Raw genomic sequence first — 27,230 nt, forward strand, 5'->3', positions numbered from 1 at the left:
TGACGTGGACCGTCACCACAGCAATGGCGGATGCTGTAGGGGAAGTGCTTCAAGGCAGCTGGTAAGAAAACACCACTGATCAGTTTTTACCGCAGAACGATTTACTGGTCCCAGTCTGATATTATCACTTGGAACTTAAAGTCCGTTGAAGAGAGATTATTAATCACGTGTTTTTTTTCACGACATCCGTTTGTGAGACAGCGATGCTGTGCTAAGCAGCTACTTTGGCTAGTCAAAGCAGTTAGTGTATTGTTTTGAGACTCCAGCTGTTTCTCAGACCTTCTCAGCAGTTCGACATAGTCCTTTTATTTTTATGGTGATCTGTATAATATGTCTTCAAAGAGATTAAATATGTCATTGTTGTGTTTCCTTAGGAGTTGGCTGTGTTAAAACAGCTTTTGCTAGGTGTTAGCGTAGCTTTGGACACAATAGAATTGATGATGATTATGTTACTCTGATTATATAATCTCTTATCTCCTGTATTAACTTACTTCACTATGACCATGTTTTTCCCCTACTTATATGGTATGTATGATTGTAGTTTACGGTATTCGGCTCTCCTTAAAAGTGTGAATTCTTCTGATTAGCTCTGTTTTTTTCTGGAATTTAAAATAAATAAATAATAATAATTCAGAAAATGGGTGGTTCACCCTTTTTTGGTACTTCCTCAAGTGATTCTTCTGAATGAGTATGGACTCTTTTGAGAATATTTCAGTATGTCTTGTACAGGAGAGTTGAAATAAGTATGAACATTAGAAACTCCTCCCAAGTTATAAATGCTTGAGGAATTCAGCCCAACTACATTGACATCTTATTGACGTCAACATTTTTTTTCTGCTTTATTGTTTATCTGCACATGTGGCGTAGAAGTTCAACAGAATTATTCTGAGAAGAATTTTGAATCCTGATGTAATTCACAGCCATATCATTTGTAAACTGTTTTTATATTGAAGGTCACCTCAAATCACTCTTTTTCTCTGAATCCACTATTACCATTATAGTTTTTAAAAATGATTTTGCTTAACAAGAGATACACTGTGTAATGACAATTAGTTCGGCAAAAATACTTTCAATCCTAGATTTTTAATGATTCCTCTAACTTCTTTTAGTGAGCCTTTGTGTCCTCTTCCTCTTATGCTGAATATGGACCTTCCTGTTTTCATAGACAATGACAAGGAAGACAAATGACTCCCTAGGAGAGATAAAAGGAGCAAAGTTTGTGGCAGGGTGGTATATATTTCAGCCTGTGATTTCTAAGTCCATTATTAACCACAGATGTTTGCGTGTTAATTAGCGTGTTGCACCTTAAAAAGAATGTATTGACTCTAAAACTTTATTTTTTAAAAAATTATTCAGGCATTCATCCTTAATATGTGGCAACTTGCATTTTTTCACCCCAGGTTTGAATGCTTGGTATGGCTTGTTGTTAGACGGCTTTCTTCATCTCTAGGGCGTTTTCACACCTAAAGTCTGCACCAAGTATCGAACCAAAGTTCATGTTTTGATACATTTTATACATTCGGTAAGTTTTGGTTTGGTTTCACATTGCAATTATGCGAGCGCACTAAAGAACTTTACATGACGTACTTGCGTCCTGTCGTCATCATCTATGTGGGCTGCATCTTGACATTGATTGATTTGTAAACGGACGCACACCTGACGTCAGCGTGTTGTCAATTTGGCGGATAACTTTGAGAAGAATGAAATAAAATATATATATTTTTTGACAAGAATGAATGAACAGACGCATATCGTTGCCACTATACTGTTACGGCATTACTACCTGCAGCACCAACTATACTCGAGGGCCGAGGCTAGTTCAAATTCGCCAAATGAACGTCCTCGTTGTGCGAACATTTTATCATCACCGGCAGGAAAGGAGGACAAGACCATAGACAGTATATAAACTGGACACAGCGACCCCATAGGTTTCAACGGAGAAAAGTGAAGCAAATTAGAAGCGCTCACTTCCTGATGGCTGAGCGTACTGCGCAGACTCAAACTGAGCTTGATGACGTAGTTGTGACGTGAGCAACCTGTCTGACAGTTGTAAGTCTTCTAGTAGCTGTGCCAAGAGAAATCTGAATCATTCCCTTCCGAATCTTGCAGAGACGGAGAGCGTGAGTAGGAGCTGTCCATGAGCTAGGAGCAGGAGCAACGTCATGACTCTCTATGGGCTTCTCCCTTGACTTTATCAGACTTTATGCCTCCACGTCCCCCCGATTGACTGCAAGCTTCTCCTCCTGTCTATACGGTAATTTCCAGAGAGTCGCGTGGTTATGACGCAATTGTTAGCCTACTTTTACAAAAACTGCTTCTGCGGGGCCATAACGTAAGATACAAGGTAATGGAGCCTTTTATACATTGTTGTGTTTCTTTAGAAATAAACAATGGACAAATGGAGTCTTTAAACGCCTCAGATGTTATTCGCTGTCAAAGTGACGCCAAAATGAATGGGAGTCAATGGAATGCTAACAGCAGGTGATGGCTTGTTAGCCAATGGCGGCCTCCGGGGTGGTACAGAATTCGAGAGCTTGATTACCCCCCTGGACAAGACTGCAAACAATCCTGCGAGAACCACCGAAACTTCCTGTAAATGATCTGAAAGTCCGAACCATACAGAAAATGCTTTCCCACTAGAAACGAACCAAACCTTTGTTCAGTTTGATCCGGACCGAGACTACCTCTTTTCGTCTGACCAAATTTCGTCTGTTTGGTCCGGGGGAGGTTTCACACCTGTAATTTTGATTCGGATCAAACTGAAAAGTCAGAAAATCCGGATCAAACAAGGTAGGTGTGAAAGGGCCCTAAGAGTATGTCAGGACTTTAGAGTGATTGTGGAACCCATCATCAATAATCAACTTGATTTCTACTACAGTTACACCTTTACAGTGTTTAGTTTTCTTGATGTATTTATTTAACCATGTTTTTCCACTGGTGTAAATAAATGTGTCACCGTTGTTTAGGTCGATAACAAATGAGGTTTTGTCAAAATTGCGAGAACGACTTTTGATAGTCTTGGAATAATCAGTTAGAATGGGTTAAAAATTATGCTGTAAAAAAACATTCATGCCATTAACTACTATATTGCAGGTACTTATAAACAATTAAGTGTTTTGTATTATTGCTCTAAAAAAGAGTTTATTTTGTAATGCGTCACTGGTGTTTTTGCTGCAGCTTGAGAAGAGGTTGTGTGTGTGAAAAAATTGGAGCATCTGCGGTGTGTTTGTGTGAGTGATGCGCATTGTTTGATTTCAGCACAGTTGTTCTCAGCAGTAGTGTGTGAGAGTAGGGCTTTGTCTGCCAGTTTCTTTCCCTGGCAGTAGAGCAGATGGCAAAGAGGCCTCAGAGGATTTCTTTCGTTTTTTTTTTTTTTTTTTTTTTTTAGCTAAAAATGCAATTTAGTGCAAGTCGAGTGTTTGTTTTTTTTTCTCCTGAAGAACCCTGTACCAGGTTCTTGGCTTGTTCTGCTAGTGTCTAGAATTTGTAATAGCTCTTGGAGAAACCCTAGAGGAGAGTAAAGTACAGAAGAGCAGTGCAGAGAGACTGAATACCCTTTTGACTGAATATTGAATTTGGTAGTCCTCTTTCTGCAGCTGAATTCTCAGTAATGTGTATTCATTGCACAGCCATGTCAGCTGCTGTGTATACACACACCTTATTTGTTGTGGCGATATTAATTTCTGTATAGCTGCTCAGCATATTGCTCATAAATGATTCATGTCACTGCTGTTCAGTGTTCACACAAGATGCTTTTTGTTTTTTGCCTGTGCTATTTTTTGTTGTTTATATAAAAATGCATCATACTTAATAAGAATAAATTCATCAGACACTTAACACAAATAATTATTTTTATCCTTAATTCTGGTATAGGTTAATTAGAACAAGTTGCCGTCTTCTTTATACTCTCTTTATATTAAAGGGGATAGTTCACCCAAAAATTAAAATTCTGTCATCAATTACTCACCCTCATGTCGTTCCAAGACTTTTGTTTATCTTTGGAAATGAAAGTAGTTCATCTTGGTAATGAAATCTGAGAAATTTCTCTCCCTCCATTGGAAGTCTATTCACACAAAACTTCTTAAAATCGTTCATAAAGAAGATTGTAAAATAAATCCATATGAATTAAGCGGTTTAATGCAAGTCACCTGAAGAGACACATTGTAAACACATTGATCAGTAAATTAACATGTTTGGGGTCAGTAATTTAAAAAAAAATGCAATTTAAGGGTGCATTTTATTGATCAAAAGTCACATTACAGACATTTATGATGTTAAAAATGATTAAAATGTAAAATAAATACTGTTCTTGCAAACTTTCCATTCATCAAAAATCCGGAAATTAGTAGCCTATATTGTATTATGTTTTACACAAAAATTAAGCAGCACAACCAATTTAGACATTGAACATTGATACTTGAGCACCAAATTGATCATCATATTAGAATGATTTCTGATGGATTATATGACACTGAAGAATGGAGTAATGGCTGCTGAAAATTCAGCTTTGCCATCACAAGAGTAAATTACATCTTAAAACATATTAAAATAGAAAACAGATGTTTTAAAATTGTAGTAATTTTTCACAATATTACTACTGTATGTTTGATGCCCTGGTGAGCATAAGAGACTTCTTTCAAAAATATACAGTCGAGCCCAGAATTAATCATACCCCTGGTAAATATGATTAAAAAAAACAACGTGTTTTGGAGAAAAACATTTATTTTATAATGTGATTTTCCCCCCCATTTTCAATTCTTTTACTTCAATGAAAGGTTAGATTTTTGCCAATTTTTTGAATGAAAGATCAAAAGGATAAACGATGCAGATTTATTTTTTACAGGCATTTTTGATCATATTTACCAGGGGTATGATTAATTCTGGGCACGACTGTATATAATATAACAACAATCTTTCATACCCCCTTGCTAGGGCTGCATGATATATTTAGCATCAATATCGTGCGCATCCGCGATAGTCACATCGCAGTATGAGAAATGTCAAGTAGGGATTGTAATAGATCCGTGATCCGAACGGGCCGCACATTTCCCAGGTTCGGAACATGTGATCGTGGATTAATTGCAAAGTTTAACCATCGTAGAGTGAAAGTTTATCATTTGCATGTGTTTTTAAGTCCTGCAAGTTTAAAAATCAAGCACAAGAACACTGTAACTCACGCGTCAAAGTCAAAATTCCAGTCTCGGCGAGTATCCTCCTAAACACGGAAAGAAAACGGATATGTATGTGTATTATTATATTGGAACCGTACATTCGTCTTGAAGCAAAAGCATCCTAATATACAGCAGCTGTTCGTGTCACCATTTTAAATCAAACAACAATGCACTTTTGTAGCTTTAACAAATATAAATTGTATTCATTAATTATATTAGTAATATTCTATTTATACAGTGAAGACTTTGATTTTACATTTGATTATTCGATTTCTGTACCTGAATACTGTTAGATTTACCTACCTGAAAAACTGCTTATTTCATTTGTATCTTTCTATTGTATTTTATCTATGCTTGTAAGTATTATTTTCTTTACAGATGCACTCCGCTACAAAATCATCCTAGAATGATTCATTCTTTACAAATAGAGCTCAAATTAAACTCATCTGGTGAAATTGTTTTCATATCGCAACATATATAGCAGAAACACAAAATATCGCAATGTAGGTTTTTTCCAATATCGTGCAGCCCTACCCCCAGCTTTTGAGTCGTAGGATGAAATATAGAAATTTTATATAATGTTTTTAAAACCCTTCTGTTTCTGCTTGCATAGTTGGTAGCATAGTTTCTGCGTACATGTAGGTAATGCAAACACTTGAATTCAGAAAAATTTAATGTGGTCAAAATCTACCCTTGACTTCTGCTGAGTGAAGTTTGAGTGATCAGGTCACAGTGTGTCATGTGTGCATTTACTGTGTTTTCTGAAGGAATCAGGATCTGGCAGACGCACTTGACTTGGCAGAATGTGATCTGGACACTGATCAGGATGGTGTCATCCAGGTCCGAAACCTTTCCCCACCACAGCGGGCAAAGTTATGGATGGTAAGTGTATAAAGACTAATCAGCCTGTGTAGCCTCATGTGGAAATATTGACTATTTGTATTATGAAAAAGCTATGGAAAGATTGTACATGTGTGTTGATGAGAGAGACAGAAAAAGTGTTATGTGTAAAATGCACAAGAGATCCATGCAGGGCTTTGTTTTAAAGAATTTCCTTCAGAGTCAATGGGTCCCAAAGGGCTTTAGAGTGCCTCTGTATTGATCAGATGGCCATTAAGGAAACTGTAGCTTCGCTTGGAGTGTAGGACCCTTTAAACTTACCCCCCGTGGGAGATTAGCTTATATCTAATGGTTTGCTAATTAGAGTTGTCACGATACTGGAATTTCTGCCATATATACCACCATCCAGATAATTTGTTATATCATAATTTTACACACAGGGAGGCTTTGTTTGAATTGAACTACATTTAGAAAAAAAGGCCTGTAAACAGTCAGTAATAGAATAAATAAACAAATTGCAAATAATAGCAGAAATATGTACAATAGAATAAAGAGACAAATTAAATACACATGGCTTTAAGTTTTTCAGGTGGGTCTAACAGTAGTTTTCAGAAAAGAAATACTACAGAATTTTAAGTAATCGAATGTAAAATAACACTGGATAGTTTCCATTCTAAAAATTAAATGCAGACTAATGCTTACAAATAAAGTTACAAAAGTTATTCTGTCAAGATCAGCAAGTGATTTTCTCTTTGTTCTTTGATTAACATGACAGAAAGCATCAAGTTTATTAGGCTGCTGTCACTATACGAGCTTATGCATGGATCCAATAAGCTGTTAAATAAACACAACATGCGGAGAGAAGAGCGAGTGAGAATGCGCAGCTGGTGTCGTGTATCAATACTGCAGAAAAGGAGTATTGGAGCTATTTCGAAATATCAATATTTTTGACAACCCTAATGCTGCTGATAGAGCCTTGTTGAACTGTAGGTGTTTTCTCTGTTTAATTTTCTAAGTTTTAGTTTCATGTTTGTTGACAGATTGCTTTGAACGTGTCTGGTAAAGGAGATAGTCTGTCCTCATGGGATGGGGCTTTGGACCTAGCAGAACAGACGCTCATTCACACCCGCAGTCAGCAGATTATTGGTGAATCACCTCTCCTCATTTTCAATTTGTCATTTATGCGTGGTTATGTACTACACATTAGGGCTAGGCGATATGAACAAAAAAAATTATATCTTAGTATTTTTTGGCTATATGGTTATATGTCTCTGTATTTTCTTCTTTTTTTATTTGGATAAAAAAAAAAATCTGTATTTATTAAAAGAAAAGAAGTTATTTCACATCCTGCCCAATGTTGTTCTAAAAACAATGTTCATATTGAAGGCTATGAATAACAAATATAGTGAATGTAACCAATGTAGGCTATGCTATTTATTATGTGCAAAAAGGGTTAAAATAACGTTACATTCTAATATTGTGACATTACATTCTAAAAACAAAAATAATGCTTTTTAAAGCAGAAGTTAAAGTCACTAAACTAAAAATTATGACTAATAAACTGACACACATCCGGTTTTCACCCAGTTGTTTATGTTCATTTAAGACATAACCTACTGTTTTACATGAATACTCAACATGATGTAACTTACTGTATATAACTGTGCGTGTTCACATTCAAGCGCAATAAGCTGCAAAAGAGATCTGAATTTGAGATCACATGCTGTCTGAAGCCCCGTTCACAATGCCAGTGATTTTGTGAGCGTTCGTAGTGCTGTCGCTCTAATGTTATTGGCAGACTGCACGTCTGGCCATATCTATAGAAAGTACAAGGTATATAAAACTAAGATCTCATTCTAATTTGACAAAAAATTAGGCTTAAAAGTAATATTATGCTGTTGGAGAGTGTTGTTATATTAACCACAGCAGTGCTCAGTGCATTAAATCATTAACTAGATTAACGATCGATCAATCAACAAATTAAACTCACTCCTACTGTCAACAGTTAGGCCTACTAAAACGTCATTCGAATTTGACAAATAATCAATTTTCTTGTCCCTAATAATCAACATTATGCAGTGGAAACTGTAAAATGAACTGCAGCAGTGCTAAACTTGAATCATACAATTACAACACACGAACTATCAATGCATGAATCAAACTCAGTAATTCCATGCATAATTTTACTATATCCATGTATGTGGTTACAGTCAAATCATATAAAACAGTGAATCAAATCAGTGAGACTCGAGACGGTGACGTGAGCTCTACTGGCAGGCTTCACTCCTATTGGTTGTCGCTTGCGAAATTCGCTTCTCATTTGCATAAAGTTTAAATTTCTGAACTTTTGTCGCATGTCTCACGTCGCTTGACATGCCCACATTCTGTCGTTAACGGTCAGTGTTGCTCGTGTCGCTGGCGGTGTGAACGGGGCTTGAGAGAGTGTTTCGGGTGTGTCAGTTGTAGACATGTGCCGGTGTTCGGTAATATGATATATCACGATAATGAACATATACGATATTGTTGTTTTGGGCACTTCAAAAATAATTGTTTATTCCAAATAAATCAGATTTTTAGAGTGCATACTTTACCGCAGGGCTCGACATTTGTGGATTTTTTGAAGGGACAAGTAAAAGAGAATTTTACAATTACAATTTTTCTCATTTTATCTAAATGAGAATTTTACTTGCCCGACCGGACAAGTAGCCTGATTAAAGCGTCAATAACAAAAAAAATAACTAGGGAATCACTAAAACGAGAGAATGATTCTGATATTATTACATTTATTGGAAGTTGCGATCGATAGTGGATAATAAATTAATTTCTGACTAGTTTTTTACTCGGATAAGTGAATGATGGATTTACTTGTCCGAAGGACAAGCACATGAAAAGGCTTAATGTTGATATGTATATATGTAATTAAAATGTTTTTTGGCGTCTTATGCCTCGTTTCCACTGAGCAGTACGGTACGCATTTATTTGCGTTTCCACTATCAAAAGTTGTGAATGGTACCAAAATGCCGAACCGTACCGTACCACTTTTTAGGTACCCTTCCATTGGGGTACCTAGCACAGTGGAACGGTACTAAAAGGTGGAGCTAGACTCACTGCAGGACGTTGATTGGTTGACAGAGAATCGTCACTTGCGCGTGCTACAAGGGGAATGACAACATAAGAAGCGCCATTTTTTAATATACAGTTTAATATAATACTACTGTTACTGTATCACGAAATGTAATTTTAAGAGTTTTTCAGGCGAGAATGTAGTTGTTTAAAGCTCAAATCTGTGGTTTATTTATAAAGATGATTTTTTTTCCCCCGGTTGTGAGATCCATGCGGTCAGCGGGCGCTCGGCGCTCATGTTTCCCGGCTGGATGAGCCTTTCCTCGGCTAGTCTTCTGACATTCGTCGCTGAGACGCTGACTCCGACGGTAGTGGTTAAACATGAGATATTTCGTCTTGTGTAGACCTAACGGGCGATCTTTGCTCTCGTGAATATATAATGAGTTCCCTGTCAATCGTTTTGGCTGAGGGCTAAGTTTAGTTTCATATTATAGTTATAGGCTATTTGTATTTAAAGGCAGGGTAGGTAGGAATGGTCTAAAAAACTTCTTTTTCAAATTTGTTTAAACTTTATGTTCATATCAATACATAATTAAAATGTAAGTACTCTGAAAAAGAAAGTATAAAAATCGAGTGTCTGTAGACCTCTCAGGACTGTTTTAAAGACAGTTCATTATTTCCATTCACTCCACCCCCTCCCTTCTGGGCTCCTTCCAAAGCCACGCCCCCAAAACACATGAACGCGCGACTCCAACCGCTGAGCTGAAGACGCATTATTTACCTGAGACAAGCAGAGAGGAAGGAGCACAGTGCATGTAGTGACATCATGTCAGAATCACATGTAATAAAAAAATCTAACGCTAATTGCTTATGAATATAAACAAATAAGATGTATTTTAGTACTCACTATCAAGCTAGCATATTGATATTGGTAAATTTAAAATATATATTTTTTGATTCGCTAACGAGCTAGTTATATAAGCTAAAAACAGGTTGCATTGATACACTTTTTTACATTACCATCAGTTATATTGTGATGAAGATGAATTTCGTGTAAGATTCATAACATATATGGTGTTCTGCATGTAGGGGTGGGAGATATTGACAAAAATGAATATCTCGATATTTTTTTCCAATATCTAGATATAGATATTCAGGCGATATTTTTGCCATCCTTCAAAGAAATGTGAGCAAACTGGCAAAGAAGGTCCAGTTGGTCTTTTGACTTGCTGCATTTGACCTATATTATTCTAGGCTATAGAAAAAACAATAAAGGAGCTAACTAAACAGAATCTGTGGCAGCCCCTACTTTTTCCACTTACAAAAAAAAAAAAAAAAAAAAAAACTTAACTAGGCACTTCTTGCAACAGTGATTATTAAATCAAACAACAATATTGTTGATGATCAATTCAAAGTAAAAAAAAATTAACATTTTCAAAACGGTATAAATCCATTCATTTTTCCCCCAAAACGAAATAAATCCATCTTTTTTTTTTTTTTTTCTAAATTTATGGTTTGTCTTTTTAAAAAAGTTTTTGTCTTTTATTTTTCGTGTTTGCATTTATGAGGAAAAAACAATATTACTTGACAGTTCTCCATTATGGACGCGAGCGCTCTGAAAGCTGCACTGAGACTTTCAAACTTTAACAGAGACCTCAAAACAGAAAGCACAAAGCCTTTCTTTAAAACGAATTTCGTTTTGTATTAATTGTATCTTAATTTTAATATTTTTTTTTTTCATTAATTCATTAATATTTTCATTCCTGCATTAAATACATAAAGTAAATATAGGCTATCAATCACAACATAAGGTGCTTGAACTGGAGATTATATCATCGTGAACCGAACCGTAGCCTCGCCTCACAGGCCTAAAAAATGTGGAATATATTTACAGAAATCTGGTTCTAAACAAAACCATCCAAAACAAAATAAAACTATGTAGCCTAAATGTGCATTTCTCCGGTGCATGCGTTCACTAGCCTACTGCGAAGATCGCGAGTCAAATATCGTCAACTTCATCTTTGCAGCCGACACAGAAATTAATAAACAATTAAAATGTCTTATTGCAATATTTTACACATTCATAATCATTACTTTTGCTGGTTCTTTGAGGCAGCTTTTTAGGTTTATGGCGTTTTGGAAAAGAGCTCTTCACGTACAAACACCGTTTCACCAAGGCACAGCAGCCCTTCAGCACATAAGAACAAAAAGAGAAAAAGCACGGACTTACTAATTACGAAACTTTGATGTGGTTGAACAGCTGAAACAGTCACAAATTCCTCTGCAACTCAAACATTCGAAGGAAGAGAACAGCATTACAGTTTTCAGCGCGTCCTCCTTTGATTGCTGTGTTGTGACTGGAAAAGTGCATGCAGGAGCACATGCGCAAAATGTAGGTTTGTAAAATGTCCTTTTGTAAAATAAAAATAATTTTAGGGCGAAGCAGAGGAGGTCGTGCAAGAGGCCGTGGCGTGCAACTAGGGTCCGAGGAAGTAGAGGCTGAGGACGGGGTGGTCGCTGGAAAGCTACGCTGATATTGACACGCGTTTTATTTCTTTGTTTATCCAAAGACTTTTTGTTCATTACCTTTTCTTGTACTGTCTTCTTTTTTTTGCCTTGTTTGCCTTCACTAACTGCATGCCGGTAATGTGAATTTTGATTGCTCTTTCTCTGCCATTGTTTTGCTATTCCTAGGTTCAGTGCCTCTCGAATTCCTCAAATCAAACGTGCGCGCGGCCGCGCGCAAGTGGGCAGATCCCGTGGCAAAAGGGTTGTTGCCATGGTTGCGAGAGAGAGTGACAGTCGCCTAAGCCAATCCTTTGATTCGTCCCGAATCGAAATAATGAGCTGTGTTTAATACAGATTAAACGGTCTAGAGTCACTTGATTTTTATACTCTTTTTTTCAGAGTACTTACATTTTAATTATGTATTGATATATATAGAAAGTTTTAACAAATTTGGATCTTTTTTTTTTTTTATAGTCCTACCTACCCTGCCTTTAACTTTACTTGTAATGCTAGACTAGAGCGCTGCATTTGGATATTTGACTGAATTGTTTGCTTTATTTCTTATTGTATAGCTTCTTGTACCTTTTACTTAAACTTTTATATAGGCTATTATTGATAAAACTGAAATTTTACAAAAATAAATATGGTTTCTTGTCATTTTTTTATTACAAGATTATCACTGATGTTTATTGCAACATTTGTACAAACGCATATATTGCCTGGAATATGTTAAAAAAAAAAAATTATTTAAACGAAAAGAGGTAACGTTAGGGTTGTGTTTTAAATTTCGTTTTAAATAGAATAACGTATAACGTGCAGTGAATAATCAATATGCGTTGCGCATGATCCACATTTGTGTCCCTATAATGTTTAATTTATTTAAATGAAAACGAAAAGAGGCAGAGTGTTGTTTTATAACATATTTCGTTTTATTGTTGCTTAAAATGTACATACAGAGTAACAGAGATAACCGTAGCAGAGCGAGCTGAGTGACGCTTTTAAGAACGTGCTGTACCATTTGCATGTAGGAGTCGCACATGGCAAGTACAAACTTTGCGTACTTGATATTGAGAAAAAGCCTAATGTCGGCGCTTGTCTTCTTGTTACAAACATGTCGAGGAGCAAGAACAAGATCTGCTGCATGTCATCCATTGTAGTTTACTATGTTCTTCTTCGCGCGAAAATGACGTCGATCGAAACACCACGCCTATCAAGTAAGGGTACTGTTGGCAGTGGAAACGCTAGCCAGATCATGGTTAACAGACCCGAACCGTACCGTACTGTCCCGTACCGTACCGTACTGCTCAGTGGAAACGAGGCATTAATGTTTGATCAAAATGTCATAACTCAGTCTTCCAGTGAAAATGACAGACTTTCGGTCATTTTCAGACTTCTGTAATTATTTTGTTTGCTTGAACCCCACCTCTCCACAATCAACTGCAAGCTTGCAACCAGCCCATTTTTGATAAGTTGTTTCAATCACAACGTCACATTGCGGAAGAAAAGCTCTATTCCATTTTATGGTGAATTCATTTTTTATCACAAATACAATTGTAAAAATCCTGTATAAAGGTTAGTTAGTTAGTTATTCTTCCTTGTTCTTTCTGTAAAAATAGCTAGTGTGGCAAGAACAAGGCATCAAGCAATGTACTACTACTTTTCCCACAAGCCGTAGTTTACAGTGTTGTGAAAAACAGCCCCATAAAAATCAGTAGGATTTTTTATATTATGATGCTAATCTTTGACCTCTGCAATCTTTGCATATAGATGAGCTGGGAATACCAGTGGAGGAAGGGCGGGACCTGGTGTCAGATGTGGAGTCAGTGATCACCTTCTACTGCAAATCCAGAAATGTCACCTTCACTCCAGATCTTAGTTGGCCACACATCCTCAAACCACTCTTGGGCTTACAGCTGTCCCGCAGAGACCTATACAACTGCTTCTATGCCATCATGAATAAATACATCCCACGGTAGTAGGAGTGTTCGTCTGTGTGTTTATAAAAAAATAAAAATAAAAATTAATAAACAAAACCCCCACAGTTTTGCTTTTCATCTGTTTTTTTTTTTCACTCCAAAACTTACCTGATCCAGGATTTATTTGTCCAATGACAAGTTTGGTTTGATGTAATTTGATCAAACATTAATAATAATAATAATAATAATAAAATGTTGCGTATTCTGTAGAAAATCAGAATCCCTGAAATTACCATGTCTTGTCTAAAAAGACAAAAGCCCAGTTTTGAAATGTTCAGTTTTGTTCAAGGTGATTAAATTCCACCAACTTTAACTGTGAAACACTTTAGGTTGGCAGAGGGGGAACATGCATGCTTTGTATATCAGTTTCCTTGATTTAGTGTCATATTGTTTGTCCTTTGCAGAGACTGTTTTGTGAAAGGACGGCCGTTTCACCTATTCAGGCTCCTGTTGCAGTACCATGAGCCTGAACTCTGCTCATTTCTGGATACAAAAAAGATCACTCCTGATTCCTACGCCATCAGCTGGGTCAGTCTTTTTCTGGCAATAGTTGATGAAATATTTGGCTTGGTACAGGAGTGTCCAAACCTGCTCGTGCATGGCCAACGAATTTAGCTCCAAGCCTCCAACTTAGCCCAACACACCTTCTGGGAGTTTCTCCTCATGACCTTGATTAACTGGACATTGGCCCTCCAGGAGCATGATTGGACACCCCTACCTTAGTAGATAAATTATACGTAACTTATGAAAAAAAGTGTTATGGTCATATTCCTAGAATGAATCAAATATACATTTATCATTTTTGCTAAAGAACTTGACACTTATATATAATTTTTTTTTTTTTGCATTCCTGTTTCCTGTAGCTGGGCAGTCTCTTTTCTAGCCACTGTCTCCCTGAGGTAACACAGGCCTTGTGGGATGTTTATCTCCAACAGGCTGACCCTTTTCTCATCTTCTTCCTCTTGCTCATCATCCTTGTCAATGCCAAGTATGTGACAGTTCAGACTGTTCAGTGCACTTAGTTGAGTAAAGGGGTCCTATTATGCTCATTCACAGGTTCATAATTTTGTTTATGGCATCTACTAAATATGTTCATACATCGTTTGTTTAATTTTAATTTTTTTAACAATTTACATTGTTGCAGGGCCTGTTTTCACCCTCTGTCTGAACACTGTTTTAGTTTGTTTTGTTTAAAACCCACCTTCCGAAAAGCCCAGTCTGCTTTGATTGGTCAACCACCTCAATCTGTTGAACAGTAAGTTGGTCTACCACTTAAAGCGTGTATCGGAAATGTAATACCAATACCCTTACCATAACCGGTATATATTTTGACATGCACGTTCCGATTGTACATTGTACAATCGAGGCATTTGCGAGAGTTCAGAAACCCTGCTTACTGATATAGAGAATAACTCCCTTTGGAGTGGACTTTGTGCTTTTTAACTTTGCATCCCTTTTTCATGCACAAACAGCAACATTACACAGTAAAGAAAAAAGCATAATAGGACCCCTTTAATGAACTACACTAAGGCAGTTTTACTCGCCTGTTCATGAGATCAAGTCAAAAGATGTTTTTCTTCTTTTTCTGATGTCCAGAGACAGCATTCTTGCTCAAGAAGGAGATGGCAAAGAGGAGATAATCAGTAATTTTTTTTTTTTACTTTTCATTGTTAAATTGAATGCATTATTTAATAATAATAAAAATACATTACAAAAACCTGTTGCATTGTGACAAGTGTACAGCTGTAATTTATTATTTTTTTTTTCTCAGAAATGCTGGAGCTGTCTCCGTCATTACTAGAGGCAGAGGACATTGAAGACTTGTTCTCTTTAGCACAGTATTACAACAGCAAGACGCCTCTATCGCTTAGAAAGGTAAGCATTATATCCCTGTTCTTATTTCCAACTTCCTATAGATATGATGCACATCACAATAGATCAGGAACTGTGGTGCATTGCAATAACATCTTTTAATAGCATATAGCATAATTTAAAAGTTTAATAATCACGTTTGGCTGAATCACAATTCCTGTTTTCCACCCTCAAATGTAATACATTTTAAAATAGTTAATATGTTTGTTATCCCACTTAAAATGTTTTATGACCTTACATTTCACAAAACTGAGGAGCTGCAGGCTTTTTTTATTCACACACATTACACATACATTTTACTGTTCGCACACATCTCTATTAATTTACAAATGCAAGTGAATCACACTATCGAGCCCTGAGGTATTACATGCTTAAGTATTTGATGTGTGTGCAGGAGAACCATAATCTGTTTGGCAGCAGTCTGGTTGCCCTAAAAGAAGAGGACATGGACCTGAGTCAAGCACTCTGTCTGCCCGTATCCGTCCCTGAGATCCTGCAAGCCAACCAGCTACAACCTGTGAGTCCCCACTCCAAGATTACTGTTGAAGACCTCTCCAAATCATATTTAATGATTATTAATGTTGTTGATAAGGGTTCAACATTAAAGGGATAGTTCACCCTGAAATTAAATTTGTCATTTACTCTTTTTACTCCCTCATATATTTTCATGATCTTTGACAAATGAAGATAGCTTTTAATGTTTTCATACTATTCTTTAAAAAGTACATAAAGACATTGTAAAATGAATCTTTATGAATGAAGCAGTTAAGTCTTCTGAAGAGACTTTCAAGTCATTTAATTTAGGCTTTTATTCACATAAAAACATTGATCATCGCACATACATAGAACACATCAATTATGGTAAACATGCTTGATGTGTAAGAACAAATCTTTGTGAGTGTCAAGCATGCATGTTTGAGCTTCTGTTTGCCATATTTGATGTGCTCTATGTATGTATGTACATTGCAAAAAACAATTTCTTCAAATTCACACCCTCTGACCTTGAAAACATCTTGATTTCTGCCAGCTGTGCATGCGAATCACCAACAGAAAATCAGTTTTCAGCATGTGATGCCCTATTTCAAGTGATGATATTTTTGCGGTTTTATGCTACTTAGGAGGGTGTGAGGTTTTTTGTAGTCGACTGCCGTCCTGCAGAGCAGTACAATGCTGGTCACCTCTCCACTGCCTTTCACTTGGACTCTGACCTGGTAAGAATTTTTGCAAGCAGAGAAAGAATGCCTTTGATTTGAAAATGCAATTGCATTTGTAAATATTTGGCTTAATATGAATGTCAAATAGAGATTCTGATCCACGTTGTTTCCACAAAAATACTATGTTTAATATGTGTAGCTGCCTCACAGAGGAATTGCACACAGCTCTGTGCACCTGTGTCCTTCACGTCCTTGTCTTGGTTCACAGATGCTCCATAACCCCTCTGAGTTTGCCCTGTCAGTGAAGTCTCTTCTTGAGGCACAGAAGCAGTCTCTGGAGTCGGGCTCTGTGGCCAGCGGAGAGCATCTGTGCTTCATGGGCAGTGGACGTGAAGAGGAGGACATGTACATGAACATGGTGCTTGCCCACTTTCTACAGGTGAGAACTGTGTCTGCTGTTACATATTGAATTGTTGTGTAAATTATTGTGTAAATTAACTATTAGAAATATATTTTCCTTTCCTTTGTCTAGAAAAATAAAGAGTATGTGAGCATAGCAAAAGGTGGATTTATGGGTAAGTTTTATTTTCAGTTGCAACATTAACACTTTTTTTTAATCATCTGTGCACTGTACCTTCTGGCCAAATTTGGAACAAAATGCAATTGATAAATATAATATCAACAAACGATAAGAGGCACACTATGTAACTTTTCACCACTAGAGGTTGATTATTCAAAACAATGGCGTAGCTTGATGATGCCTTGATTTCGTGGAATCATGGTAGTTGTTGTCTTCACCTCTACAGCCAGTGGAGAATACGATGGAACTCGGGCAGAAATCATATTCATGGATGACCGGTAATGTATTTATTAACGTTACGAAAGCCGTTGGAGTGAAACGAGGCCGCTGGAGTGATTGCTAATGAGAGACAAGCACGACACATGGCTCGAGAGCAGTGGAGCTTTTATAATGCCACAGACTGCTTCCGCTTCTTCCGGTCATGCGTATGTAGGGTAACGCAGTGCTGTTTTATCATATCATACATTTGAGTGTGTTGAAAGTTGTTATAATGCTACTCAGTGCGTTCACTCGGCGGCTACTATGAGGCACTTGTTGCACACCACAGTGAGCTAGATCGATATTAGGCATGGTAAATATGGTACTCACGGTAAATCAAGAAAACGAGATTTAAACAAAAAGACTTAACTGTCTGTTGAGCTGTATAACAATGATTCGTTTTCTTTCGATGAATATATCCAAACAGTTGCTCACCTGTCTAATAAAACACATAATATATTAAAGCGTCTTTGGTGTTTCCATGGTTTCTACAAAATATAACCAGAAATCGAGGGTAACGCGGGTATGATGTCATTGATAGGCGACGCATGGGCATGGTCCATGTCCTGGTTAAAACTGCTTATTTCTCTGGATTTAAGCATTCTTAGAAACATTTGGGATAATGTAAGTACACAAATCAACAAAATATATAGCATTGTTCTAGTGGTTTTTCAATATTTTGTTCCAAAAATATTACATAGTGTGCCTTTAAATAAATAAAATGTAATGCATTTATAAAATCTGATCAGCAGTTTTACATGGTGACAGAAGCAGTTTTATTGTGCTGATGAGACTCACTGCCTTTTTGTTTCTTTTATTCTCAGCACTGCAGCAGCATCTGGCAGATATTAATGTTGAAGGGCCGGATAATGTTTATGTTCACTGGATTGTGAGCACCTCAGGATCCCACAGTAGCCTCAGCTCAGCTGACGTGAGTTTAGTGTGTATGTGAGTGTGAAAGATGCACGTTACATCATCAGATTGTGCATTAAAGCTGTGCTACTCACTACACATGGCATGCAGCCCATAAACCATGCTTTTGTGGCCCATGTCCTCCTCATCAACATTTTCTCAATCTGTTTTCAAGATATTTATGGTACTTCTCTGAAGATTTATCCCCCTTTTTTTACGTAGGAGCATGCATGGCCATTTTTTATCTTGAATGTGCGAGGCTTCCGTTGTCAGCTGATTCCAGCTGTACAATTGATAAATGTATTATTGCAATTAAAACACAATGGCTTGTAGCTCAAATAGTTTTACTGCTTACTGCACTTTGTTATTCTTCTAGTTAATTACTTATAGTGGCTAAGGAATCTGAAGTCTCGCACACATTCATAGGAAATAGCTTACTTCCCTTTTGAAAAATAAGCTGAATACATGTAGCGTCTTCCTTTCATTTTCTAGGTGGCATTTAGTGTCATCTAGTGGACATTGTATGTAAAGCAAGCCATTCAATTCAACTTCCATTGTGATAAGCAAATGCCTCTCAAACTTGGATTAAGTTAATTCAGCCCATCTCTTATATTGATACAGGGGGAACTGAACAGCACAGATGGAAAAGGAGTTAAATCACTTGTCAACAAAATGACTTTTGCACTCAAGTCAAAGTCAGTTAATGTGAAGGAGAAGATGATCAGCTTCATTGAAAACACTTCCACACCGGTGGACAGGTGAGCATCCTTAATCTTCAGTTCACCAGACAGGCATTCTTTCACATCCTTCTCTGTGGATATGTCCGTCTATTGATGAGAAGAAAAAAAAGTTAAATGATCAGATCTCTCTTCTTTTTTTTTAAACCCTTTACTTAAGAAAATAACTTAAATGATATTTCTGATGTCTTCCTTTTTTAATCATCCTCCCAACCTATGCCCTGTTATTTCACACTAGAATGTCTTTCAATCTACCCTGGCCAGACAAGGGAATACTGGATCGGTAAGATTTCATTACTGTTTGTCTGTGCCCCCTTCAGCGTGCATCCGGTTTCCGCAACTTGCCCTCTCAAGGTGGCGCTGTCAGCTTTAGCTCATTGTAGGGGTTTTCAAAACCCAGATTAAACGGCACACTCATGCTCTAACACCATACGCATCTGCATCACCTGCATCTATAGTACAAATATCCTATTCAGTCTTTTGAATTTCCTGTTTCCTGCTAAAATTCTTCAGAGAATATCATCAGAGTAGAGTAATATTCTAGAGTTTGTGACTTTGTCATCCACTACCAAATATTCACATGCATGTGTAGTATTCACAAATACCACTCAGAATGGTGGAAGCTGTGAACCACAGGTATTTTTGTCACTTTGTGACCGTGTTGGCTGTTTTGACTTCTTTCACTGCATTTGCCACTTTGTGCCTTTGCTTGTTTTATGCCAGCAGTGTCTGTCTCACAGCCTGAAGTCTGAGTCCTCTTTGATGCCCCTTACTTGTGTGGAGGAAGACTGCAGTTCTTCACTGTTTATATACAGATTTGATCTCTGCTGTGGAAGGCTGGGGCAATTGTGATTTAATGTTAAAGTTGTTCAGTTTTACTGTAAAATGGACTCTTAAGAGATTCACTTTGTAAACTCTGGCCTTCCACACTTTGATTCTCATCTTTGTTAAAATGCAAACATGTTAACTTCCCTCTCTTCCAACTAACAGTATTCATCTTTCTAATCCTAGAGGACACCTCATCTCACTACCATGCTCTTAGAATGCCTGTTTTAGCACAAGGAAGACAATGCTACTGTGAAGGACAAACCTTTTTTCTTCTAGTGGCTCTTGTAAGTACTTCTGATGCTTTTTCTTTTTTTCTTTAGGCACGTAAGCAGCAGTGATCGGGTGGGGAAGCCATACAGGGGTGTGAAGCCTGTTTTCAGCATCGGAGATGAGGAAGAGTATGATACAGGTAAATACATAGGTCCATCTAAACCAGGGACATTCAACCTGTTCCAGGCAACTCAACTTACACTTTCCTGCAGAGTTTAGTTCAAGCTCCAATCAAACACGCATAAGCCAGTGTTGGTATTTGAAAATCCAACACAAAAACTGACAGCTTTTAAGCTGAAAAACAAAATGCAAAAATATCACAGAATATACTGCTCAAGTCGCATGGGATAATTCGGATCGCATTTTACAGAGTTTGATGAGTAACAAACCAAAATGTTATTTATTTTTTAGTGGAAATCTTGACCTTGGATTCATGCCATGTCATACTGGCTTGCAGAATTCTTTTTAATCATAATTTCTATTAAGCAAGGTATTAGGGAACCAAAACAAAAAATCTTTTAAAGCTATATATTAACAAAATAACCTACCCTTTTTCCAAGACAATATTCAAAAGCCTTCCTATCTAAGCTGACATGTACCTCTGGAACTTCTGTTGTAATAAAAATAAATATACTTAAAAATATAATGTCAGTTTAATGTTGTACATCTTTGTGTGTGTGTGTGTGTGTGTGTGTGTGTGTGTGTGTGTGTGTGTGTGTGTGTGTGTGTGTGTGTGTGTGTGTGTGTGTGTGTGTGTGTGTGTGTGTGTGTTTTTAAGCGTTTTAATTAAGATTATTAATACAACTATAAGAAATTTGTCGAGGCCCGGACCTCTAGTTGAGAACCACTGTACTAAACCTAACTTCTAGATATTTATGATTTCAACTTTTGGTACACTACACTCAGTCATCTCATATTTGGGTCCCTGTGTATTTCCTCATGTTCTCTTTTTTCCTTTCCTCCTTTTAGATGAGATTGACAGTTCATCAATATCAGATGATGACAGGAAAGAGATTGTCAATATACAGACTTGGATCAACAAACCAGATGTGAAGCACCATATTCCATGCAATGAAGTTAAGGAGACTGGACACATGTTCCCAAGGTGAGGCCACATGTCTGAGCACATCAGAACTAGACATGGGATTGGTGCTCCACTGTTATGGAGGGCATTTTCTGCCAAATTTAAATAAATAAATTAAATGATTAAAATGAAAATTAAAACCAGATTAACGATTTCATTACAGAAAACAGTACGCAAAATATGTGACAAAATTGAGAATGAAATTAAATGATTTCATTTTCACAGCATTATCCCTGTCAAATTGAAAAATAAAATGCAATTGGTGATTTCACATTTCATTTTCACTACAGTCTCGAGGCAAGACTGCCAATATTAAAATGAAAAGCCAAACGTGAAAAAGAAAGTACAAATACAGTTTTTACAATGCTCTTTAGTAATGCTCACGCAATAATAGTGACACAATTAAAATACAAATGTAAATTTTCGTTTTCATTTTAATTCCTCTTTTATTTCAGTTTTCATTTTCGTTTTCATTTTCAAAGACAACCTGCATGCAAATTCTATGTTAATGAGTGGGTGTGGCTTATTCTAGTAACGGCGTTAGAGGCACGCCTTCTGTAAAGCGAAGTCGTCGACGTCCCGTTTGCATGAGTTGAATGTGTGAAACGAAATTATTTAAATAATATAGTAATCGAGACGACGAGATATGGCGAAATCTGATTGTGAGCTTTTGCGGGAAGCTGCCGCAGCGTTAGAACATGGAAACAACCAGCCTGACCATGTTAGTTATGATGTTAGACTCAGACTAGACCATAATCGACGATGAGGTTCATTCATGTATTAGGCTGTTTTGGAAATTCAACTATTTGGGTGTACAAAGGTCTTAGTAACACAATTTCTACAACAATTATAGCCAGACATTAATACCCACTAGCTTTAACCGAGAACCTCGGCCAATGTTTCATATTCGCGTCGTGCCTAACAACGCCCTTCAGCCGTGACTTATTCAGATACAGCACTAGCCTGTATCTGTCCGCTGTTTAACTGTTAGGCTACGTGTCTTTTGGTTATTTTAAGTTTGTGTACAAAAATAATCACAATGCTGATTTTCATTTCCAGTAACAACTTCTGGATGAGACCGAGAAAGCGAGTGTACCTGCATTTACAGTAGGCTAGATATTTCCTTCAGGTCAGTCCTATATTCATAATAAAAAATCCGTTTGAATACCCGGTGTGATATCTTGTACTTTTAACAGTTAATAGGGGTTGTCCGTGCCTATAGTCATGTCAGTTACGTCTTTCTTCTCCGTGATCACAAGTTTGAGTCATTTCAAAAGTCTTCTCTACTGACTGACTGACTCACTCATTAAGACAGTCTTTGTCTCCATCTAATGGAGAAATAATGTAACTTCTTCTGTTGCAAATGGTCAGGGACTATTTTTTTTTCTCCAGCGGAAGGAATTGGCTTTTAGTGATTCATTTTACTTCATGAAAGTTGCATATATACATATGTTTCGGGATTAATATTTGTATTGCGTGGTAACCGTTTTATAAAAGCAATAAGGTAGGCTACTCTACGCTAGTGCTGTATCTGAATAAGTCACGGCTGAAGGGCGTTGTTAGGCACGACGCGAATGAAACATTGGCCGAGGTTCTCGGTTAAAGCCAGTGGGTATTAATGTCTGGCTATAATTGTTGTAGAAATTGTGTTATTAAGACTTCTGTACACCCAAATAGTTGAATTTCCAAAACAGCCTAATACATGAATGAACCTCATCGATTATGGTCTAGTGAGTCTAACATCATAACTAACATGGTCAGGCTGGTTATTTCCATGTTCTAACGCTGCGGCAGCTTCCCGCAAAAGCTCACTAACAGATTTCGCCATATCTCGTCGTCTCGATTACAATATAATCACATTTAAATAATTTTGTTTCACACATTAAACGTCATCATGCGGGACGTCGATGACTTAGCTTTACAGAAGGCGTGTCTCAGCGCCGTTACTAGAATAAGCCACACCCACTCATTAACATAGAATTTGCATGCAGGTTGTCTTTGAAAATGAAAACGAAAATGAAAACTGTGAAATAAAAGAGGAATTAAAATGAAAACGAAAATTTACATTTGTATTTGAATTGTGTCACTATTATTGCGTGAGCATTACTAAAGAGCATTGTAAAAACTGCATTTGTAGTTTCTTTTTCACGTTTGGCTTTTCATTTTAATATTGGCAGTCTTGCCTCGAGACTGTAGTGAAAATGAAATGTGAAATCACCAATTGCATTTTATTTTTCAATTTGACAGGGATAATGCTGTGAAAATGAAATCATTTAATTTCATTCTCAATTTTGTCACATATTTTGCGTACTGTTTTCTGTAATGAAATCGTTAATCTGGTTTTAATTTTCATTTTAATCATTTAATTTATTTATTTAAATTTGGCAGAAAATGCCCTCCATACACTGTGAGGCGAAATCATCAAATAAAAGTTTAAGTATCAAAAAAAAAAAGTTCCTCCATTTAAAAGAAAAAATAGAAGCAAGGTTATATTCTAACATTATAACACAATTATGTTATATTCTGGCCAAGGTATTCAGTGTAATAATACGGTTGCATGTGAAAAACTGTGATGTTAATAATTCAGCCTATCAGATACTGAGGCTTCCCAGCTGATAGATGGTTGTTGGGTGCATTTTAGAGCTGCACGATTAATCATTAAAAGATTATGATCTCAGTTCAAATACCCACGCGGTCTTATTCATAGATGTCAATGATTCAGCCATGTCTATTAAACCTTCGAAAACTACTATCACGTTCAAATCTGTGTTCATGGTGCTTCTGACACAGAGAGAGCAGTTATCATGGGTAAGAAACGGCTTCACAAACAGTCTTTTCAACCACACATATCATCATTCCTGTCTTACAATTGTTCAATAATTGACTCTTCAAATGAAGATTGTATCAATTACGCCAGTAGGTGGCGACAAGTGACTGTTAAAAATATATTTGTCATTGAAACATTCATTCAAAAACGCTGATTCATCCAGTAGTGAAACAACAGTTTTATTTATTGTTTTATTTTCCACAGTCACCTGCTGATCACTGCAACACACATGTACTGTTTGAGAGAGATCGCCGCCCGAAAAGGTTTTGCTTACATCCAGTCCAGGCAGGCCCTAAACTCTGTGGTGAAGATCACCTCCAAGAAGAAGCATCCAGAACTCATCACTTTTAAGTTTGGCAGCAACAATGCTGCAGGAGTGGAGATAGTGGCTGTAGAGAGGTATGGTGAATATGACAAGAAGACACCAAGAGACCTCCAAAAATACATTCATATTATTATTTAAGAATATATTATTAATATTTTGAATTTGCTTTTATTTTTACACTTTCAGTTTTAATTTTAATAAGATTTTTTTTACATTTTTGTCTTTTGTGCTTTTGTCATTTTTATACATTATCTTTTCTTTAAATTTTACTACTTAGATTTGTTTTTATTTCAGTTTTAGTTACATTTTTTTATTTTTTTATTATTTCCCATTATTAAGTTTAGTGCTTCAACTTAGTCACAATAAGTAAGATTTTTGGATTAAAATATCCAAAAGCTACTAGAACAATATAATGTAATATTTTGTTGACTTGTGTTCTTACATCATCCCAAATGTTTCCAAAAATGTTTTAATCCAGAGAAATCAGCCATTTTAACCAGTTTAACAGCTCGTGTCATTGCGTCGTCTGACAATGATGTCATATCCGTGTTACCCTCGATTTCCGTAGAATTAACTTCCGTAGAAACCATGGAAACACCAAAGACGCTTTAATATGTTATGTGTTTTATTAGATAGGTGAGCAAATGTTTGGATACTTTTATAGACAGAAAATTAATCATTGTTATATAGCTCAACACGGTTAATCTTATTGTTCGAATCTCTTTTTTTCTTGATTTACCCTGAGTGACATTTTTGTACCATCCCTCAGAGACAATGGCTAACATACCATAATCAGAAAGAGATTAATTTGTAACTAATACAGCCATACAAACAATATTTTAAAATTAATTGCATTACATTTAGCAACACAAGCTACATGATATTCTAATATCGATCTAGCTTACTGTAATGTGCAACAAGTGTCTCATACCAGCCGCTGAGCGAACGCAACATTAACATTATAATTAACTTATAATACATTAGCTCATATATGAACATGGTTTCTGAGTCCCGACGGATTGCTTTCCATCGTCTGTGGAGGTGAAAATGAGACCTCCCATGATTCCACACTCATTCACGGCATCATCAAGCCACGCCTTGTATTTCATTTAGTTGCCCAAGCAAACTTTATAATTTATTCTATTATTTAGATATTTCATCCAAATTTTTTTGTTTCAGATTTATTTCAATGAACAAAATTGTTTTTAATAGTTTTAGTTAATGATAATAACCCTGCTATATACTTAACAGTATATGCAAATGTTCTTAGGTTTTTTTTTTTGCAACACGGCATCTGGTGTCATTTACTTGTCTTTGTGTAGTTTGCAAGATTGTAAGCATAAGCATATTTCTTGTCTTCTCTTCTCAAGGTATTTAATTCCAGACGCTGGTGACGCCACTAAAGTCATCAAACAGCAAATCATGAAAGTTTTAGATGCTATGGAGAGCTCTTAGTGACAGAGACATCAGAAATGCTTCACTCTGGTCATCCAGGAGACAGCCACAGCTCCAACCAAAACAGCCTGAAGGGGAAGGGGGTAGTAGAGCATTCCCACACTTTTTTTGTTTTTTTTTTGTTCTTTTTTTCTTGTCATGATCCTCCTCCCTGGGCAACACTGACGTGGAATACTGTCAAGACTCTTTGGGCACGCTGCCATCGTGATTGACGGGAGTTCTAAAACTTTGGGCATGGAGATGTCAATATGAGCCTGCATTAGAAATGGTGATTTTGTTCATTTTGCTTTGTGATTTCGATTTCTGATTTGAGAAACTGACCTAATTAAGCAAGTTAGATTTGTTATCTATCTGTCTCGAGCCTTAATGAGCTATAGCTGTTTTATATGAGTCTCAAACAGGTCCTCTGGATGAGAAAACAGTTTTGGAACCTCAATCAAGGAACCTCATTGCTCTTTTTCTGCTTTAATGTTTGAGCTCACTAATTATTTTGCCATTTGAAGATGTAAACATCATATATTGCTGAATACTCATGTAACAGAAAAAGTTTTGACATATTTATCAGAGCAGTGTTTTTACAGCAAACAAATTCACCTGGAGCCTCATCACAGGCATTGAGGTGAATATATACTTAATTTTCATATTTGGAAAGTATGGTTGCTTGCAGAAGAGGCTGCGCCAGTGTGACACACATGTACTTCCACACAACTCTGCTGCTTTCTGTACTGATTCACTAAAATGCCCAGAAATTGTTAACCTTTTGTTGGATCACCTGGTTCCTTGAAGTTATCTTGTGATTGTTGCTTTCGAGATTAAAAGGAATGGGTTGATGAGACAGTGACAGTAAAATGAGACCTCTATAAGTAATGGCCAAGTTTTCGAGAGAATGTATTGAGAAAGTTGAAGATGTGAACCAGCATCTGTTGAGTAGTTATTCAGTAATGCAAGTATTATGTATTGATGCTGAAAGCACTAAAGAAAAACTGGCTTGTGAATCCAGTGTCCATCAAAAATAAATGTATACACAAACTATTTACCAGTATCAAACATAATCTATACATAAACCTTAACAGAGGTCAAATCAATGTGATGAAATGGTAACCTTAAGAACATTTTTGGAAATAGTCCTGTCAGTTTCACACTATGCAAGTGCTTAAAAATTAAGTCTTAAATGAGAATAAGATTCTTAAAATGACCTGTAAATTAAAAGATGTTCATAGGATTATCCCCAATGCTCAACTTTTCAACCTTTGTTTGTCTGTTAAAACCACAGAATGCTATTGATAATATCTCCTGTTTAAATAAATCAAAATGAGGTCCACCATGTCTGACTTCTATTTGAATGAAACCTGTTTAATTTAATTATAGAA

General features: G+C 36.6%; 1 protein-coding gene across 2 annotated transcripts; it reads left to right on the forward strand.

The window, feature by feature from the left end:
* tbc1d23 (TBC1 domain family, member 23) lies at window positions 1–27,184 on the forward strand. Of its 2 annotated transcripts, XM_084127774.1 has the most exons (19): window positions 3–61; window positions 5,939–6,053; window positions 7,052–7,157; window positions 13,350–13,554; window positions 13,963–14,086; window positions 14,422–14,546; window positions 15,155–15,201; window positions 15,330–15,433; window positions 15,825–15,947; window positions 16,549–16,641; window positions 16,853–17,023; window positions 17,117–17,159; window positions 18,247–18,353; window positions 18,956–19,092; window positions 19,310–19,354; window positions 20,220–20,308; window positions 21,139–21,274; window positions 24,285–24,479; window positions 25,776–27,184. In XM_084127774.1, exons 1-19 carry the CDS (start codon window positions 24–26, stop codon window positions 25,858–25,860), a joined length of 2,088 nt encoding a protein of 695 aa, XP_083983900.1. In that variant the 5' UTR covers window positions 3–23; the 3' UTR covers window positions 25,861–27,184. The 2 variants fall into 2 exon arrangements, with proteins under 2 accessions (XP_083983899.1, XP_083983900.1); XM_084127773.1 differs by lacking the exon at window positions 19,310–19,354 and having other exon boundaries at window positions 1–61.
* Window positions 27,185–27,230: the final 46 nt, after the last annotated feature.

The sequence above is a fragment of the Abramis brama genome (genome assembly GCF_963993115.1).
Source record: "Abramis brama genome assembly, chromosome: 11".
In the NCBI taxonomy this organism is placed as follows: domain Eukaryota; kingdom Metazoa; phylum Chordata; class Actinopteri; order Cypriniformes; family Leuciscidae; genus Abramis; species Abramis brama.